Source organism: Astatotilapia calliptera, chromosome 20, assembly GCF_964374335.1.
Source record: "Astatotilapia calliptera chromosome 20, fAstCal68.1, whole genome shotgun sequence".
Taxonomy (NCBI): domain Eukaryota; kingdom Metazoa; phylum Chordata; class Actinopteri; order Cichliformes; family Cichlidae; genus Astatotilapia; species Astatotilapia calliptera.
The window spans coordinates 37,271,258-37,292,791 of record NC_137441.1 but is presented as its reverse complement, the minus strand read 5'-3'; the positions used below and the strand labels follow the sequence as shown (position 1 = coordinate 37,292,791).

The 21,534-nt window shown below is 42.1% G+C and overlaps 1 protein-coding gene across 1 annotated transcript in view; it reads left to right on the top strand.

The window, feature by feature from the left end:
• Positions 1-21,534, top strand: part of LOC113013675 (ERC protein 2-like) — a 158,059-nt gene that overhangs the window by 47,415 nt on the left and 89,110 nt on the right. Inside the window, exons 11-14 of the mRNA XM_026154768.2 lie at positions 5,955-6,092; positions 9,635-9,823; positions 14,288-14,329; positions 14,666-14,859. Coding sequence (XP_026010553.1) covers positions 5,955-6,092; positions 9,635-9,823; positions 14,288-14,329; positions 14,666-14,859 — 563 coding nt within the window. The remainder of the gene's footprint in view (positions 1-5,954; positions 6,093-9,634; positions 9,824-14,287; positions 14,330-14,665; positions 14,860-21,534) is intronic.

Below are 21,534 nucleotides of genomic sequence, written 5' to 3'. Positions count from 1 at the left end.
ATATAAGAAAGTAGCCTTGAATTATAAGGGTTTTTATGTATTCTTGCTTGTCTGTGAGCACAACGTGAATGTCTGTTTACATTTGTGTATGTTTACGTGCCTTTGTGGCTGCATACAAATGAGAGCATATGTTTCTCTAAAGAACACAGAGCACCTTTGTATTTGTGAGCAGTCACTGGTGGTAAGAAGCAGAATGAATGTTGGGGTAATGGTGAGGAAGCTTCTGTAAGAGTTACAATCCGTAGTTGTAATCGTAGTGAAACCCGTAGAGAATTCTGTTTCTTTCGCTTGCTTCCAGTTGCATTTCAGCTGGTTTTTTTATTCTTGGCTCTGCCTGCTTGTCTGCCTCTGCATGCTCCTTTTTGGTCTCATGGCATTGCCGAGCACTGACATGAAGTCACATGCAAGCACACAGTAGCAGAACACGTTTGTGCAATTAGCTAAGCTGCAGCCAAGTGTTGGACAACACTTCAAAAAAAAATCTGTTTGCATTATTTAATTAAGTAGTAACAACATTGTTTAACAGCTGTTTTTCTTGTTTCTCTGTAATAACTTTACTTTTATAGCCATTTATTACTAATAAATGTGTAATACAAATGTTATTCTCCTGTTCACAAATGCAAGGTTGGAAAAGAATATTATATATACTTCTCCTCTAAAGCCTAGGTGGTCGAGATATACCTCTTCATAAACATGGACAGTGTCATTTGCTCTCTTTGATGTGCAGCAGTACATTAGCAAAATTAAAAATAAATGACTTTTTCCTCATTAAGCAAAGTGTGGATGATTCCAGAACCTGAGCATCACACTTCACCTAACTCCTCTCTGGGGCACCACTCGTCTTGTGACGTCATTGTGCTTTGCCGCTACGGTCGATAACCAATAATGAATCTTCAAGCAGAGCTGCACAACATTAGGAACGACATCTGATGGGAATCTGGGAAAGGTGTTGAAGGTCACTGTGTCGTGTTGGCGTTCACATTCTCAGCCATACACCTCAGTACTGGTGAATCTGCTGTTAGGGAATGATGGGAATGGTAGGAAATTTCCTTTTCTGCATTGTTGATGCTTCCTGGTATTGCTACCAAAAGTAAAATGAAGCAGTGTTTTGAGTGTTCGTGGATTTCCAGGTTGTGCAGGTAAAATCTGAAGCCAGAGAAGACATTATGTCCTTTGTGTCACTCTGCTCTGTAAAGTGAAGGTAAACAAGATAACTCACTGTATATACACACTTCAAAGAACTTAGTGGTAATGAATCACACAGTTGAAAGCAAATCCCTGACATTAAATCTAAAGGATCCGTTCCAAATTAAACAGGGAACTTATGACGGCATATTACCACATGGAGGCGCCAACATACATATTATCGGTCTTTCCATTCTGCCAGTTTTGCCCATGTTGTTGCATTTCATAGACAGAGATGGGGGGTGATGGTGGGACATGGGTTAAATGAAGTGCAAGCACACCCACCTCACGCTGAAAAGGTCACCGTGTTCCCTGTTCTTCATGACATAGGCTGTGTTTCTCTTTGAAGAGCCGTGTCTGAGTGCTCAGAAGCAGGAAGGAGCCCTTTTATTAATCCAGGAATCAACAGCCTTTGATGGCTGGAGATGGGAACAATATGCGTGCGCACACATTTAAGCATGCACTACCATGGCTGCGTGTGATTGCGGAGTGCTTGACATAGCGGTATGATATTTCCAGCATGTAGATGTCCGTACTGTTTCTGTTTAACGGTGACCTAGATTTCTCTAGAGGAATACGCGTACAGTTACTGCATGTTGTTCACTTTGCTTTTATTGTTTTTGCTTATGTGTGTGTGTGTTTGAGCATATGAAAGCATGCGCACATGGATGTCAGCGCCAGGATCTTTGGGTTTTACAGTTGTCGTCGTCATATTTTCAGAGGCGATGACAAGTAAGTTGCCTTTCAAAAAGTGCACCCAATTATTGTTTGGTATTTTTATTGGTACAAAAGTGTTTTAAAAATACAAATGATTGTATTTTTATGGTGGTCACACTCCACCCTGGTCTCCTTTGTGTTCTGGAGAAATGATTCCTCTGGCAGCCACAGAGTTCTAGTTCTTAGTTGGCTGGACGACAGACGGGTCAACCGGGTTTGTGGTTCTCCTCCGGAACAAGCTGCTTTTAGATGACCATTTTTTGCCAGAGACACAGAGCCTGATACTTCTTTCCCGTTACTTTAGAACTCAGCTTGTGTTAATTATATTTAACAGACTACAACTGTAATGCAAAAACACGGTTCCCAGCGGATTTGCAAGAACATCGAACAAATGGAATAAAGTGTTTTGCTGTGTTTCATTTTTTTAGCTGCGTGTTTGAACTCCCTATCAATAGCATCTTCAGAGTCAAGGTCAGTGATAGGTATACATCAGCACTCCCACTTTTAATGAGAACCTATTCCTGCAATATCAGCTTTTTGATAACTTTATCAGAGTGAAAACAGCGTGGCTGTAAAAAGCAGAGCGCCATGTGTGTGGGAGATGACTGAGACAGACGTCATGGTTTCTCAAGAGGATACACACTTACTGAAACGGAGAGTCCACATCGCAGTGCCTGGTCTGGAAGATGGCTGCCGTAGGTGGTCCACTTCCATGGGGAGGTGTGTTTGGTTGGAGAATGGTATGACATATGCCCAATAGTTCAGTGATAAAAGGCTTCAGTGTGTGTGTGTGTGTGTGTGTGTGTGTGTGTGTGTGTGTGTGTGTGTGTGTGTGTGTGTGTGTGTGTGTGCATGGAAGGAAGAGAAAGAGAGATGCGGGAGTTTAGTTTGAGGTCGCCTCATGCACAGGGAGATAAAATGAGCGACTGCTGTTCTCATCATAACAACCGAGCTACTGGAAGAGAGGCCCCCTCTCTCCCGAAAAGGCACACAGCTGCCCTGCTCCTCGCCTGTCCACACAGGACATTTCTCCTAAGAGTGCGCGATTGAAGTTTGAGAATTCTGATAGAATTCCTTGCCCTCTTTCCCATATCCGCGATTCGCTCGGCTTATTTTGATCCGCTGCTATAAGGTTTAAGTTGCTTCTAATGTTTTTCTGCACAATTTCACAGCGGGCCAAGCGACGAGGCTAAATATTTCATCGAGCGGTTGTTATTTTGTAGGACCAGGCCAAAGCAAACTTAAGACTGGTGAAGAATGTAATCATTTATCTAAGGACCAGGGGTGACATGCTCAATTTGGCCTAAAATAGGGCTCTATGTAGCCCACAGGGACAAGGGTGTGCATGAGTGCATGTGTACTGTATGTTTTGGTGTGTGCGTTTGGCCAACAAGGCCACTGAGTCCCAACAACCAGAGGCCACAAAGTTTGTTTTCATGTATTTCCTCCTTTATTTCTTGCATTTTGTTACAGAGTTAAGTCTCGAATAATCTGTCAGCCTTGACTAAGAATTGTGTATTTGTTGCTTTGACTTGCGTGCACTTACATCCCAGTTAAGTGAAGTAAATAAAAGCACTTCTTTGGTCCATTCATTTCAAATGAGAGAAACATGAAAGAATGAATGGAGCAACCCATATACCCCTCCCTTTTCTCACAGTGTCCATCCTAAAATACCATCAAACACACCCATGGCAATCATGAATTACTGGGAACTTTATCTAAGTCTGGTAGTGTGAAGCTTTCCCATCATTCCCTGAAGGCTCTAATGTTTCTATCGGTCGTGGACTAACCTAGCAGAGCCTTTAGCTTGGTTGTGTAATGACTGTTATTAACCTATCAAGATCAGCCGAGGGGTCTTGGCTGCGTTTTCCAGCCCCTTCTATCACTTTCCCTCAAATCCCAAAACCAAGATGGCTCCCTTAAAGCCTCACTCTTGCCCTCCAGGGAGCAGAAAACACCAAAGTCGAGTCTAATTGGATTCATTTGTAAAATAGCTGCAGAGATTTGAACATTATCTATCTATGCACCCATGACTGGAATGCAACTTTTTTTTACCCTGCCACTTTTGCAGTAAAACTGTGGTCTCTTGGTGGCCCGGAGGGCTTTTGAAAAATTGGAATCTCATGTTCATTAAACAACGAATCCCTTTTGTTGTACGACGGTGAGGGTTAGGCTTACAAGCCCTGATCTGAGAATGGATCACTTGGGTCAGTTGTGTTATTAATTCATTGCAGCGGTGAGGGAATGGGACACTTTGTCTGTTGAAAGCAAAAACCTACTAAAGAAGAAGAACGTAATCTTTTTTTCATGATAATCATATTAATCCAGAATTCAAGGGAATATCAGATGTGCTTGTACAAGTCCCTGTCACCATATTAACATGCATTATCACCAGATGTCCCTTGGAAACTAATTTGTAGACCTCTGGAGTCTCATTGCATGGCACTGTATCCTGCTCCAGCTGCATCTGTTAGTGTTTTGTTTTGATACAGCTCAGAGCGTTTTGTGTTTGTGTGCTTTTGTGTGTGTGCGTCCGTGCTTTTGTTCTGTTTTGCAGATGTTCATCAGATAAAGACTATTACACCACCACTTTAGCAACATGAGGTTAACTGCAAAAAGGCAGATGTCCTGCAAGTCAATGGGCTGAATTAACTCTTAGTATAAAACTACTAAACTGATAAAGTGAATGTTGTTAATGCCACACTGTCTGTTGGACATAGATTCAAGGAATGGGAGTCGCTGTCCACTCTGCTCTCTGGCCACTTTGTTAGGTACACCTTGCTGCCAGTTTGGATCCCTTTTACTTTTGGAACTTTCTCCGTTTACATTACACAAATTCAACAAGGTGCTGTAAGCATTTCTCAGAGATTTTGTTTCTTGCTGTCATGTGAGGAACCACGGTCGATCCATGGTGCAGATCTCTCATTACACCACACGTCTAAGGTGACTGTACAGGGGGCTGAGAGGGTCCAAGTGTGCCAAAAAAATATCCCCCACACCTCTACTGACCTGAACTCTTGATAAGCACCGGGTGAACGCTTTCATGATTTTTAAGACAAATTCTGGACCGTCATCCAAATGTCACGGCAGAAATGGAAACTCATTCAGGCACTTTGCCCCCCAATCTTCTATTTTCCAGTTTTTGTGAGCCCATGTTAATTACAGCTCAATTTCCTGTTCCTAGGTGACAGGAACGGTACGCGGTGGTCTTCTGCATCGTAGCCAGTCTGCTTGAAGGAGATGCTCTTTTGCATACCTTGGTTGCAACGAGTGATTATTTGAGTTATTTTGCTTTCTTGTCAGCTGGAAGCAGTCTGTTCATTCTTCTTTGACCTTTTATGCCATGGGGACTGCAATTCACTGCCTATTTTCTCTTTTTCAGATAATTCTCTGTAAACCCTAGAGATGAGACCCTAGTGGGCCAGACCCTGTAAAAGCTCAGGACACAAATACAGCAAGAAACTGTAGAAATGACAGAAAACCATCTACACACAGTAATATAAAGAAAAAAAGGCATTTTATGTGATACAATTGACAAGAAACACACGAGCTGTGGTGCAGTAGATTAAAACATAGAATAATATAAGTATTCCACAGCCACAGAGAAGTGCACTGGTGTTTTTACTGTTCCAATAGACAGACATACAATAAATGTATTTGCATGCTGTGCTTCCATCTATAATTCTTGTGATGCAAACTGCTATATCGAGGCTTTCACTGCTGCTTGTCTCTGAGACGTCACATCAGAATCGATGACAAAACAGCAGGAAAATGCAGTCAGAAGCTCTACAAACGACTCAGTGTTTTGATTCCTCTTCTAGATGGGTCCCCAGGGGCCAAAAAGTATGTGTGCGGTTCATGGGTACAAACAATCTCCAGTTGTGAGCCTTCAGTTGGTTACAACTGGGTAAAAATGCTACTTAACTTTCCAAGTTTGGTCTAAACTTTTGTGTGACTCCATCAGTCATGATGAATATTTTGTGTTTGTTTAACAACAATATTCCACTGGTGGGATTTCCTTTGTTTTCACTCTCATTGTTCTTCCTCCCCAGATTGAGAACCTGCTGGAGCAGTTAAAGGACAAGGACAAACAGGTGGCTGGATTGAGGGAAAGGGTTCAGGGCCTTCAAACCGACTCCAGCAACACAGACACGGCTCTGGCTACACTGGAAGAAGCTTTATCAGAAAAGGTAAGAGTGATGGGGAAAAGCACTGTAAGTATCCAAAAAGAAAAGGTGAAAATCAACACTCAAGGATTGAGTTTCAGAGAGATGTTGTCCTGTTTGTTGCTGGATGGATGGAAGGTGTAAAGGACAAAACGCTTGAAAAATGTGAAAGTCCGCTGGTTGGTGTGGAGTAATGTGGAAAGTTTTACCCTTTCAGGCGTTTCAGGGAAGCTAGGATATGGCTTATGGTTTAATTAATTTTCATGCTTTACTGTGACTCACAGCCATAATTTAACGACATAAAATCCTAATTTATAGGCTTAGACCACACTAGATGTGGTCCTATCTGTAAGTAGTAAGGGAGAGAATGAGGGACTGGTAGAGGGGAAGTCTATGGTGAACACACACAGAGGATTAGTCCATGTCTGTAACTGGGCCGGGCGCAGGGAGGGAATGATGTATAGAATGAGGAGGATAAAGGTTTCAAATGTAAGAGAAATGGAGCGATGGAAAAGCTGAGTGGCAGAAGAGGCACAGCCCCGATGGTAGAGGTGGCCTTAGAATTAATGGGGGGAGAGGTCAAGGAATGCAAGGGTGAAGGCAGAGTGAAAAATGTTAGTTTTAATAAGGAAAGGAGAAAAAACAGTGCTGGGCAAATACATGGAATAGAAATGCAATAACAGATAACAAAGCTATGCACAGAGAAGAAGTCAAACATACTGTGCACATGCCATGCGATGTAAAGTCTCAGTGGGATGTAGTCAGTACTTGCTGAGTGTTATTCTAATATTAGGTTTGTATCCGATGGTGCATCCTCAGTTTCTCTCCTCCTCTTCTCTTTAAGCTTTCTATCACAATAAAGGCCTTCAGATAAAATAAGACAGGACAACTGTACAGACAAATAAACACAATAATTGGGCCCAATGAAGATCTGTAATGCTCCAACATAAGACTCAGATTTGTGTATACAATAACACAACAAATAAAGCAGTTAATTAAGACAGTATTGCATGTGTCTACATGAATAGGAGGATTCAGTGTAGACATAATCATTGTGCTTAACAGCTGCCATGTGATCCAAGGTCAACCAAACAGACTTACTCCACATGGGAAATAGATGGGCTGGATGTTCGTTGTAAACACTTATTGTCTGTTGTTTTTTTTGAAATATGAGAGAGCAGCTGGTCACCATGAAGCTCACCAGCACAGAGCAAGCCTGCTGCCACTCACAGGAAAATCACCTTGCTGGCCGATGTGCTTCTTTTCTTTTTTATGTTTAAATCTTTACACATTGAGTTAACGCTCTTCCAGGGCAAAGACGTTCCTGTAAAGAAGCTGAGAAACTGAAGCAAATGATTGCATTGAATAATGGTGTTATTTTTCTTGTCTACACAAATCTTTAGTGATTTGTTTATGGATTTGCAGTCATGGTTTAATGGTGCCAGCGATCTTTAACTGCAGACCTGCTTCAACAAAGAAAGAGTTTGATGTGAATTGCTTTACACAGCATCACCATGGAGATGTCACATCCTGGTCTAGCAGTATATACATTCTGTCTTGAAGTGACTGGCTTGATTTCAGACGGACTCCGTCTCTCCTCGCTTTGTTGCATGTTTAAAGTTGTTGCTAGCTCACATGTGTTGTTACTATAGGCTAAAGAATTATCATCTTGGCGCTGGAGGCTAAGAAATGGTTCCCATTTACATGTTTGTTTGCACAGCAGGCTTAAAGATCGATACTGGTTTACATTTCGTTGGCACTGGCTGCTGGTTAAGAGTTCACAGTTAGGACAGTTGTGAATGTCCAGCTGTACTGCACTGTTATGCAGTGGATGCCACGTTTGTACCTCTGCCACTGAGCATTTGAGCCTTTGCATTTGCTGTTATATATTTCTCTTGGCTTGCAGGAGCAAAACTTGGAGTCCTGCATGCGATTGTACAGATTTCAAAGAGTTTTAGCTCATATAGTAAGTGTCACTGTGGAATTATCTTTCAGGCAGTCTGTTTAGACACCGATAATGTGAAAACCAGCCTAAGTGGAATCAAATACAGGAGTGTCTGACTTCCTTTTCCTCTCTCTGTATGTGTTCTTGTTTATCTCTGTTATTTCCTTGATTGTTATTTAATTGACCTGCAGCCTTTGATTGTATCTATTCAATCAAGAAGGGTTTACAGTAAGCTCACACATTTTGTCTGTTAATAGATTAGAAGCTGGTTAATGAGGGTTTCAGTGTATTCGCAGCACACAGAGCGACACAGCACATAGATGTTTTCACTTAAAATGGTCTTTTAGCACCAGCATTTGTTTTCGTTGCACATAGCCTTGCATAATGGCACAATAAACTGTAAATCCCTCTTCTGCGCCGGCCCATTTGTTTACCCAGAAACCACTTCTGATGCAGCCTACATATTATTCAGCTGTGATGAGGAGAATGCTGGCAAGCTTTTCAGACTTTGTGGTCAACACAGGGCGTGTGTAATGTGTTTACGAGCACGAGTGTGTGTCTTGCTGATCACAAACTCTGTCACAAACCTGCTCTTGGAGCCAGTCACTAGCCACACTGCTGTGGTTCTAATTAACAGGCTGGGGCACTGTGCCCATGCTGAGCACTGCTCTGTAGTGCATGTATGTGTGCTTGTCTGTGATGTCATATGTGTGTTTTCTGTTGTTTATGTGTGCAGTACACTTGGGCCTCATAGAGCCAGATTTATTATCATACCCTGGTGTCTTTCTCTAAGCCCCAGACATCCTAGATATTCATAAAGTGGGCAGAGTCAGGACCTGTTAGCCAAGCAGTCTCTCTCCCTTGCCCTCTCCGTGTAGTGATGTACTGTGCCAGGGCTAGTTAGTGCAGTATTTGTCCAATTACCCAGGACTTTAAAGTTGCCAATCATGCGGTGATGCCACGTCGTAAAGTCTCATTGCTGAGCTGTGCTCTGCGCCTAAATAAACACCTGAATAAACACCCTGGTAATCATTTCAGTCCACACCTAAACACGCACACATTCACTTTAACACGCACACCTTGCTCAACCTCCCATGTGGTGGACTTGGTTTAAGGCCAGAGCTGTTGTCCTGCTGTCCAACGTGATTAGAGAAAGGAGCAAATGATGTTTGTGACATTGCAGCTCGGTTTATCAGCAGGCGGTGTGGTTGTTAGAGAGTGATCTACAATACTGCCTAATTCACCCACAGTAAATCTGTCTGTCCCTCAGCCCTTCTCTTCCTTCCTCCTCTTTCTGTTCTACTTGGCTCCCATCCCTTTGTGTCACTGCGATTATTTATAGCAGTATTATTTATGGTGGGCATTTATGAGTTTGTCTTTGGCCACACTTTGTAAAGAATGTTGGAGATCCTATTCGGCAAGATACTGCCGATAATGATAGGAAAAAATTATAATGGCACAGGGCTGGTAATCCTTTGCACAATGGATGGAAAACTGATTTATTTCATGTCGTTTCTGCTTCGTGTAATGAACATACTTTTGTGCAGATTTTTTCTTATTCCTACGTATACTTGCCAAATCAGTTTTTATTTTACCTTCTTATACTTTCTCACTGTCTCAGGAGCGAGTGATTGAAAACCTCCGGGAACAAAAGGACCGGGAGGACAGGGTTCGGCTGGAGGAGCTGGAGCAGCTGAGAAAGGAGAACCACGAATTAAAAGACAAACTGTCAGTCATGCACCCCCAGAAACAGCCTCAGAACCAGCTCGGTAACCCCAGCCCATCCCAGAACCAGAGACCAGATGCAGAGGTCAGTGTGGACTCAAGTATTATCTATTGATGTTTAGATAATAGAAAATACAAATGTGTGTGCAGTATGCATGGCTCTTACATTTTGCGCAAAAATGGTTTTGCAGTCATTGAACACAGGCACTGTGAACACACAAGAGAGGTGGTCTGTTATGTGTGTGGACTGCAGACATACAGCCATCAGTACAACCACTATATGTTTGTTGTGCTTGTAATATGCTTCCTGTACCTTGTACTTACTATGCTAACGTTTACAATAAGAGTAATTCCACATTATTACCTCCCCGTGAGCATCAACAATATAGTTAGCAACTTCCTAGCAGAGGGCCTGCCTGCACTTTGTCCCACGGGATAAAAGGATGAATTAAGAGAGAGTGATTTATGGATCTGAGAGATCCTGTATCCCTGTGCGGGTGCCAAGTCGAGGGCCTTGCAATCTTTTTTCTCTCCTTCTTTCTTCTCCTAGGCTTACAAGCCAGGACAGACCCCTGTCCTGCCAGAATTTATGAGAATGTTTTCTTTTATACTCATAATAAGCGTACACACATCTCATTCCTGTGAAATGATATCTTCTTGGATGTTGATGCCGCACCACATGAAAGTGGCAGCAGCTCAATAACTTTTTGTAGCAAACAGATTCGCACTGTGGCAGAAGTGCTGCCATAATTAGACTGTTTTGTGTACTCCGCAGCAATCAAATCTGTTATGTAAACTTAGAGATTCTTCAAAAAGACCGATAACGGTTGTGTACCTGTATACATGCGTGTGTCTCTGTCGGCATGTCCCTGCATGCCAGCACAAAAGCAACTGTCGATACGTCTGCTGTTTGTGTCTGCGTGCATTTAAATGCGGCGGTGTTGTTGATCCTGTAGCGCTGTGGCACAGGACAGGCTATGCTATAAGTATTTGGGAGGTCACTGGGGAATTATGTTGGCGCTTGATTAGATCCTGATCAAACTTATCTACCACTCCTTCATGAGTCCTTCAGCGCAGAGACGTCTGCTGACTGCTGCTTTTACTTAACAAATTCTAGGCATCGTAAAAGCTGTGCTCCAAGGTTTTGTATGGCAAAGTTATCAAATTGCGACAACATTTAATTAACAATTTAAATCCAGTGTTAAACGCTACACTTTGTTGTGTCAGTTCTTGCTCTGACTCAGTCAGATCAGTGCAAAGCTTTTTATGGCAGCTTGCTCTCCCTGTCTAGTTTGAATGCACTAATAAAAGCTGGGTGTTTGTATTGAATATTTCGTCATTGTATGCTTAAAATTTGAATAAAAGTTGAATACTACTAGGTCCAGTAATCGGTGATTGGACTGCCAAGGCCTCTGCCTTTGCCACCCACATACCACAGAACTTGATAGACCCTTCTGTGTTGTGTGGGTCCACAGGAGGGCTGGCCTGAAGGGCTAAGGTTTGACCACCAGACTCTCGCTGATAAGCTAGTCCCCCATTTGCTTGGGCCTAACTCCAGGGTAGGGCACTGGTAACCCACTGGGAGGAGGCTCCAGGGCCAACACAGTACACGCTCAGTTCACTCAGCTGGCTTGATGTCACTCTATAAGTGACGGAGGAGGTGGTCAGAGAGAGGGAGGTCTGGGCTTCTCTGCTTAGACTGGTAGTCAGATCCAGCAGAAAAAAGATGGATAGGTGGATGAATGGAGGATGGAGCAATGGATCGATCAATGGAGGAGTGTACTAAGTGCAATAAAATGGTTTTGTGATTCCTCCATTAAAAAGTAAAAAACTTTGTCTGATTTCAATTTCTCTACTGTGCCCTTCATGCTTGTCTCCTTATGTGCTACAGGGAAACCCAGTTCTGTTGGTTCTGACCATTTGCAATTTCACTATGCACAGGGACCAAACATAAACCTCTGTGTGCAACTGGCCCGCCCTCGATCAAGGATCATCACTTCTTATGACCGCTTTGGTTAACCACAAACCCCAGAGATTATGTTCTTCAGGAGCCTGAGGAGACTCGACAGGTGCACAGGGACCTTCACGGGAATAGTGGCCAAATTTGCATTTGTTGTATTTGCTTCTAATAGGTGGAGTCACAACGATTTTGGAGGGTCTTTTGTTTTTGTTAATATAAGCATCCTTCACATGCTGCGCATTAAATGCTTTTTACATGGTTACATCATTTTATTTCAACCTGACAAACACCAAGACCTCCAAAGATGGACAAAAAATTTTTTTTCTCGTAGGACAAATATGATTTGCTTCTCAAGCAGCTGCAGAGTTTGTGTTTGTCATCAGGTCATGTACACACAGTGGTCCACTGACAGTATCTGCAGATGCTGGTATTATTGACTCAGTCAAGCTGTTAGCGGAGCTTTTTATCGTGACCTCAGGGCTCTGTTGGCTTAAGTGCATCCTCATCCTCTTCCCATAAAACAGTATTTGTTGATTCCAAGCTTATTAAAGGACTTCTAGAACTAAACACCAGCTCTTCAAAGGAAAGAACCTCGGGGAAGGCAGTGACCTTTTCAGAGCGGGCTGGCTAAAATCTTCAAGGCAGCACCACACCTTAAAAGACTTGACTCTTATTCAAAAGACACGTTTTTCTTTTCAAACCAGGCAAATGTCATATGCTGTCATGTCAGACTCAGTGTTGCTGGGTAGTCTTTGGCCAGGTGTTTAAAAACTCAGCACAGAGTCTGGTGGCTACACATATTTAACATATTTTGAAATATTTACACCCAAGAGACATTTCCAGGAATGATAATAAGAATTTGACTGTACATGTAATTGTATCTTTTCTAGCCTTTCCCCTCTCATAATATTACAAATTCCTTTTAGACCTACCATCCTCTCAGCCACTGGTTTCCACACTTGTCTGTGTGCTCTAGTGAAAGAAAATAGCATGCTCTGGTCCACTTAGGCCTAAAGCATTTTGGGCTGGGAAAGATGTGGATTGATGTACATGAATGAGTGTTTTCAGCCTCATGTAGCAGCAACGAGGGAAGGACGAGCCGTTGCCAAGATCCTTGATAGTCAGCACAAGCATAGTGACAAGTCATGAACTTTATGTACCGTCATAGGCTTATGTGGACCTGAGAATATTCTCATTATAATCATAATGAGCCAATAACATGGTAGCAACTCCAGATCACCTGCTGAAGTTCAAGCTGAGCATCAGAATAGGGAAGAAAGGTAATTTAAATGACTCTGAATCTGGCATGGTCTGAGGATTTAACAAACTGCTGATCTACTCAGGCTAATAAGTAACAGTTTAAAGTTAGTTTGTTAAAAAATCACTCATAAAAAATTAGAATAGTAAACTAAAAGTACAGACTTTATATAAGTACTGTAATGTTATATGCATTTAAAATAGCTCAACATAACTGATGTTAAGCTCTAATATTGTCTGTATTTGCCGAGAAGAAACGGTAACGTGAACGTTGTCTAAAAATGGTCAAACTAGGAGCTAAATAAATAGAATGTAAATTGTACTGAGGCTAAAAGCTTGGGCTAATGAATAGATGTTAAATAAATCCCTCAGCACAAACTTACCTAAGCACTGACAGCTTGTCTGGATGAAAATAATTATCATAGCAATAACCTCTTTTATATAATAAGTGTTGAATGGGATTCCACTGAAAAAATAACACATTGGAGCACAAGAGGTGACGTTAATGAAAGGGTAGGGTGCAGACCCGCCTGCCAGATGAAAAAGGCTGAGTTACATTGTGTCGACCTTACTTCCTCTGGGAGGTGAAGCGCATGCCAAAATAACAGAGGTCATTAAATTTGAGTATGATGACTTGGTTAGGATTAAGATATGGTTAGTTTTTGGTTGAGTAGTGGTTGAGGTTAGCGTGAGGGGAACTGTTGGCAGTAGGTGGAAGTAAATGTAATATACTCTGAAGTGGATGAAACATGGCTGTGTGTCTGTGTGTGTGCGCGCGCACAAGTGTTTGTGCACATTCACTTGATGATGTTTAAACGAGTGGCCTCAGCTGTCTCAACAAGTTAAATAACCTTCACAAACACAGTAGACAGAGAGAGGTAAAGACCAGGAGAAAAAAGCAGAAACACAGAGAAAGATAATTCTAGGTTAGAAACTTCCTTTGGGATATTTTTCTCAGAGAATGGTTTGATCAGCATAACTGTGTTCTTTCTTTTTTTCTTTCAGCATTTATTTTGAAAAGAATTGAGATGTTTGGTGGTCTCATAAAATCGCAGCCAAAACAGAGCAAGTATGTAATTTTATAATGATAATGAACTCCTAGCTCTACATGAAAGATGCCCTGAGGAGGGAACTGATAGAAGCCAACCACAGAAAAGCAGGCAGCTAAATTATGAATTGTAACCTAGAATTCAGGCCTGACTTACCTTTTCCTTTTCGGTTCATGCAAGATGATAACACACCTGCTCTTGTATAATTATCAGTGCCAATGATTTAGTCCTGCAGGATGTCACAAGGTTTATTTGTTTATCTACAATTTCTTTTTTTAACTAGGTGAAAACCAAAGTAGACGGGCCACCGGCAGTGAGCCCCACGGTAGGTTCTTTTTTTGTTAGTGCTAGCTGTTAGCATATTACATGCTAGGCTAACAGCGCTAATAGGTTAAGGCTCAGCTATATTAATATGCTTATAATAAAAGAATTGAAATGTTTTTCTATTTATCTGAACCTGTTCTTTGGTAATGAACCGTAAAGTGTTAGGAAGCCTAAGTGTGAGTGTTTAGCTACGTCTGACAATGATCTGAAGTGGTCAACGTGGAGAATATTTCAAATGCTTTCATGCTGTCTAGGTAGCAGTTCACACATGGTTGTGTTTGTACCTAATGAATCCATTCTCACCCCCCAATGCTTACACAAACATATATACTCAAAGATCCAAACTACAGAGGAAGCAGTCAAGATGTGTCCGGATATCACAGATCGTCTGAGGGTCCTAGAGCAGGAAGTTGGCCGCTACAGAGAGGAATCCAGGAAGTCACAAGCTGAAGTGGAGAGGCTGATGGGAGCTTTAAAGGATGCTGAGATGGACAAATCCTGCAAGGAGAAAAAAATCTCTGATCTTGAAAGGTGAGGGTTTAAGGAATTCAGTCAGTTTCGTAACAAGTCAGAAATTGTGTGTTCTTAGAGTGTAACCGGATCTTTGTAAGGCCTCGGCTCATTCCTACGTGCTGTATTTATAAAGGGGTAATCCATGAAATATAAACTGTCTAGATTGAGTCGTCCTAGCACTTGAAACCACTTTTATGTTGCCATTCTTTTGGCCTGATGTAATCAGTCCAGAAAATGAATGTGACCTGTTTAAATATCAGTCTAATCATTTGGCTTAATGTCTTATTATTTGTTTTTATCTGTCAATGTCTGCAGACATGGGTAAGTAGATATTTAGTGTGCCCGCTAACCCCACCGTCATAATACTGCTCACACTGCCCATGATCATTACGTTGACATCATGCTGTGGTTGCTGGCTCCTTTTAAATTTTCTCAGGTATAAAGTTGGAAATTGGGGGAACTGACTGTATCTGAGCCTCAGGAAGCTTAGATTTGACTGTCTCGTTGGGGCAGTAAATGCATAATCCATTTATGGTCTTCATTCCTGTCACAGTAATAACACAATGAGAGATTTTATATGCTTCCTGTGGAGACATATAGCTTCTCTTTCGTGTTGACGTCTGCAAATCTTCTTTGCACACATTTCAATCCTGTCATCAGTGCGGTCATCTGTGTTTTCTCATATCAAATTATCCATATGTGTGTTTATATAAATGTCTTTGCATTACTTTTGACTACTGTCAATGCATCCTGTGACAGTGTTTGTGTGTGTATGTGAGTGAGCCTTTGAGTTTGCCAGGCAGGCAGCCAGCGGCATGCCAGTGGGAGGTTTTTGTATCCAGCCCAGACACTGGATGTTTATACTACTCTGTTTATTACTGGCACAGTGCTACTCAATTATCATCTGATTTATGGATTGGCATGGTGTGTATATGTACCCAAATGAGTAGTTGTTTAGTGCCAAGGCAGAAGTACAGTATGTTAGTGTTTGTCTGCATATTTATTTCATACAGTGTGTGTGTGTGTGTGTGGGTGAAAAAGAAGCACAGAAATGTGTACAGAGAATGTTTTTGAGTTTGAAATGTGATATTTAAAGTGGTATTTAGGCGTGTGCCTGTATATGTAGATTAATAGTGAATCAGTCTTTTGGTGGATCACGGGTTGCAAAGTTGGGGCATGAGTTTAAAAAAATATGAAAACAATCATTTTTCACACACATTGGCTTCATCAGGTGTGTTAACACTTGTTCTGGTTCTGAATGGCTTGGAATCAGTTTGCATGAGCTGTATGTTCTGGATCCAACAGTTTCCTGCCTCATTCATTACCCATTTTACAGACTGGCTGCTCTGGCATGGAAACCATGCGCTGACTCAAACTCTGTGGGAACTCCTAAGCATCAAGTAATAGGAAAGCAGTAGCTCCTACAGAATTTGTTCACAAACTCTACTCTGTTTTTCCGTGCATCTCTGCAAGAATGGATATTTTTGTTTTGTTTACATTTTTCTGCCATTCACTTGCAACTTTCATGACCTGGTCATACGCATGCTCATCGTACTTGGTGCATGTGCAGTGTCCGTGCATGTGGGTGTGCAGCGATTTCTGGGCCGCAAACGTTTTGGATCGTTGGAACAGTTCCTTTTCCCCTCAGCTCATCCATCTTATTTGGTCCCGCTGTCTCATTAGTGTCAGCCAGTCCCTCCTATCAGCACGAACCCTCACCTCTGGTTGGCATGCACAGGTCAGAGGTCACATGCAAGCCGGCCTGTGAGATCAAGGCCCATTGTAGTCCTGCAGAGTTGCTATGAACACACACAGAATAGTTGTTTGTACAGTAGTTGTTAGCATGTGTGTCTGCTATAGAAAATTGTGGGGCAACAAATCGTGTTAGTTCTCAGTGTACTTTTTGATTTAACAAAGACATTAAACAGAAACAGAAGAATCTTTGCATATGTGTTTCTGCACACGTGTTATATGAACGCATGGGCGGACGAGTGTCTGTGTGCTGATTGGACTTCTGTTGCAGAGCATGCGGAATGTAGCTTATCTGGGCAGAGGATGAATGTCTTTTTAATCAGAGTGTTTCTGTTGGAAGTCAGTCAGATGACCTATTAACCACTATCTGAATGGAGAGGGAGAACAGATGAGGAAATAGACACTTTCTCATCCAGTTGGCAGTGAAGCAAAGAGAGTCAAAGATGGATGGAGCTAACAGGCCATTGTAATAAATACCTTCCAGCACAGGGGAGTCTCACTCGCAGCTTGTTGATTGCTTAGTGATCTACTCTAAGTCATCAGTGATAACATTAGGGTAGTTTATGGGTGACGTTTTATTTACTGTTGTTAGTGTACAGTAGACGTAAAGCTAATCTGCCAAAGTAATCAGTGACATTGAACAGGCTTTGTGGAACGTATCAGCATGTCGTACTAATTCTGACGGATTTGTTAAATAGATCTCTCGCGGTTATAGATCTCTTCAAGCAGTTCGTCTGTGTGTGATGGACTAAAAAACAAAACAAAACAAGAAACCCCCCCAAACATTTTTTAGGACTGACATACTTGGAAGTTAAGAACAACTTGTGGGAATTAAAATACACGAGGTTTTAATTAACTTTCAACATGATGTCAAAGAAGAAACACTGAACTGGAGTGTATGCAGCTTCACAAATTTTAGGAATAAATTGTGGCAGAAACATAAAGCCTTAATTCTTCTCCTTTCCTTCTTGCCTCCTTCACTCATAAACTTGTAATATTAATTGTTGGAATTATGTTGTATGGTTTTCTTGATGCTTGGACAGCCCCATACTTTTAAAATTTGGGGGCTAAACTTGAAAAATAAATCAGCCATCCAGTCTCACAGTACCACAGCTACTGACGATGTAAGAACTGTGGTATGTGAGGGAGGGCTGCAGGAAAAGGGAGTCCGTGTGTGTTCGTATGTGTGTGTTTGTGTTTATGTGTGTGAGTCTAAAGTGAGATTGTCGAGTCAAGATGTAAGGAAAGGATGACAAACAAATACATGCGCACACATAAACACATGCATGTCATTTTTGGCTGCATTACTGTGAACATAATCAAACTCCAGGTGCTGATACACACATTACCTCTGCTTCTAATAATTATTCATTGATATGTTTGTAAACAGTCGGCTTTTCTAATGCAGGTGTGGGTTTTAAACAATGATTTTGACCTGAAACTTACTGTTAAATAGATGAAATATTCAGCACTGTGAAGAAATCTTGAGCCACCCCTCATGTCTTGATATTTTGTGAAGAAAATGGGAATTAGGTGCAGTGATTACTCTACATTGAAATACAGTACATAAGGCAATTATATAGTTCTAACAAGCTTGAACGTCAGTATTTGGTTTGACTGCTTTTTCAAAACAGTCTGAACTCTTTCGTAGTCTCCAGGAATATTTCTGAAGGACATTCAAAGCTCTTCTTTGGATGTTTCTGCCTTTTGTTCTGTTTTCTGTCAAGATGATCGCACACGGCTTCTGTAATGTTGAGGTCTACACTCTGGGGAGGCCAGATCATGACTGATTGAGCTCCATTGTGTTTTTTCCTATCCAGGTATGCTTTTACTGCATTGTCAGTGTTTTCAGGATCATGAACCTGTTGCCAATCAGATGCTTTCCAGATGCACGGTGGATCAAAACCTGATGGTTCATAATTTCATCAATTTTGACTACAACCCCAACACCACTGTTTGAAAAGCTGCTCCCAACCATGACAGAGCCTCCACCATGTTTCACAGATGTACAATAATCCCTCACTGTTGTACCTCTTTCCTGACCTTCTCCATACATACTGATGAAAACTTGAGCAGAAAATATCACATTTGGATTAATCACTCAATAAGTTGCTGCCACTGATTTTCATCCCAGTTCTTGTGTAATCTGGCATACCTCAGTGTTTCCTCCTTGTTTCCCTTCCTTAAGTATGGCTTATTGACAGCCACCCTTCCACTGAGACTATTTCTGATGAGGCTTTGGCGAACAGTAGATGGATCAAATGAAGGGCCAGAGCATCTCACAGGTCCCATGTCAAGTCTGCTGATTTTTGCTGGATTTTCCCTCTTTTTTTAAGGACATGACTATCAGATACTGTTCATCTGCTGTAGATATTTTTCACATGTACCACTCCTTCTTTTGTCCTCTGCTTGACCAGTTTCCTCACTTTTCTTAAGGCGAGAGCATGTCAAACACCATGCTGAGATATGGCAGGTGTTTGGCTAATAGCTGTTTGGGAAACACCTTGTTGGTGCAAAAATACTATTTTGTATCTGTCAGATTGTGTTTTTGGTGTTTTTGTAGGTCAGGCACAAACTGTCCAGGCTGAACTAAAAAAATAAAGAAAAACCTCACTGGCCTGGGGAATAATTGTTCAAGAGCACCTTAAAAATAATAAGAAACTCCGGCTGCTTTGCAGTAACATACAGTATAAAGAAATTAGTACTTTTTCACAGTTCTGTAAGCGAGATAAACCCACAGTAGAAGAGGACTATTTTCTGACACACAGGGAATAGTTGTGTTCAGTGGAGTAAAATGCACATATTCAAATTTAAAAATGCAAACGTATAAACTGTACTGCTTTCTTTCTTTCTTGGACCCCATCACACACACACACGCACACACACGCACACACACACACACGCACACACACACACACACACACACACACACTCTCACACACACACGCACACACTCACACGCACACACACACACACACACACACACACACACACTCACACGCACACACACACACACACACACACACACACACACACACACACACACACTCTCACACACACACACACACACACACGCACAAAGACAAAATATGAGAGAAGTTGAAAATGGCATTATAATCTCAGATAGCATCTGTGTCTCCCAGTTAACTCGCACCGTGTTTTCATTTTCTTCTATTTGTCTTCTCTGTATTCCTTCAGTTTTTACATTAGTTAGAAAATGTTTTTACTTCAGATCATATCTGTCTGTTATTCAATATATTGTACAACCCTGAGCCGTGACTGTGCCAACGTGTCCCTGTCTACTTGAAATCTGAGGATTTTGTTCCACTCGGCGGTTTATTCAAAGAAACGAGAGAGTAAGAATTAAGTGTTGTGAAGGGAAAGATAGCAATCTGTTTGTTTTGTTCTTTAAAAGTTGCTGCTTCTTTTAACCTATATTTACATGGGAAATGACTCTATATTCACAATTGACCACAATCAGATTTTGTAAGAACCCACTATGACCACAGCTGCTTGCTACTGGCCACTCAGCAGCTATCCTAAAGAGGGACATCAGTAGATCAACAAGGAGGATTACTGATTCGTTTTTATGTTTTTATTCCTACAGAAGAAATACAAGGCAAACATCAAGCAAAAATATCAAAGTGATAATGGAAAAACTGAAATAAAGAAAGGGCTATATAAATATGTAAGAAGAGATATACGAGGGGAAAAACAAGCTCTCTGGTGACATCCAGAAATAAAGTGGAGCTGCTTATGTTGGAAGGTGGATGTGTGGAGAGCTCCAGGTGGAAGAAGCAAAAGGAAATGTGAAAAATTACTTATTACGCTCGGTTTAGGAAATGGCTGGACTTATTCACACTGCTTTCTCTCTCACACTTCATCTTTCAAAGAAATGTCACCACAATAAAATACTGTTTCCCTGCAGAATTTACTCATTTCGTTAATCAACAAATCACTGTTCCTTCTCATATTTTCCACTCGCATGCGACCCAGCCCTTCTGCTTCTTTGCACACTCCTCGTGCTCTCGTTCGCCTTCGCTCAGGTCAGAATCCTTATTTAATTTTTGCACCGATGGGCTGATGGGGGGATATCAGCTATCAAACAGGACCAGCGTGTCTGCTGGTTTATACACCTGTGCCAGTAGCAGCTTTGTCTGATAACTGATATGCCCTCATGGCAAGATAGCTCTCCATGGACATGCCTGCAAGCTTCTAAAAACACACAGAGACATCAAAGATCAGAGGATAAACAGATTCTTCTTCTCCTCCTTTCAGTGTACATACGTGCGCGTGTGAAAATACCTGTGTGCACGTTGTGCTTCTTAAGAGAATTTAATAATACTCCTTATTTATGCAGCACTTTTCAAACCATCCATCCATCTTCATCCGCTTTATCCGGGGCCGGGTCGCGGGGGCAGCAGCCTAAGCAAAGAGGTCCAGACCTCCCTCTCCCCAGCCACCTCCTCCAGCTTATCCGGGGGATCACCAAGGCGTTCCCAGGCCAGCCGAGAGATATAATCTCTTCAGCGTGTCCTGGGTCTGCCCCGGGGCCTCCTCCCAGTGGGACATGCCCGGAACACCTCACCCAGGAGGCGCCCAGGGGGCATCCTTGTCAGATGCCCGAACCACCTCAGCTGGCTCCTTTCGATGTGGAGCAGCAGCGGCTCTACTCTGAGCCCCTCCCGGATGGCCGAACTTCTCACCCTATCTCTAAGGGAGAGGCCAGCCACCCTTCGGAGGAAACCCATTTCTGCCGCTTGTATCCGCGATCTCGTTCTTTCGGTCACTACCCACAGCTCGTGGCCATAGGTGAGGGTAGGGACGTAGATCGACCGGTAAATTGAGAGCTTCGCTTTTACACTCAGCTCCCTCTTCACCACGATGGACCAGTGCAGCATCCGCATTACTGCAGCCGCCGCACCAATCCATCTGTCGATC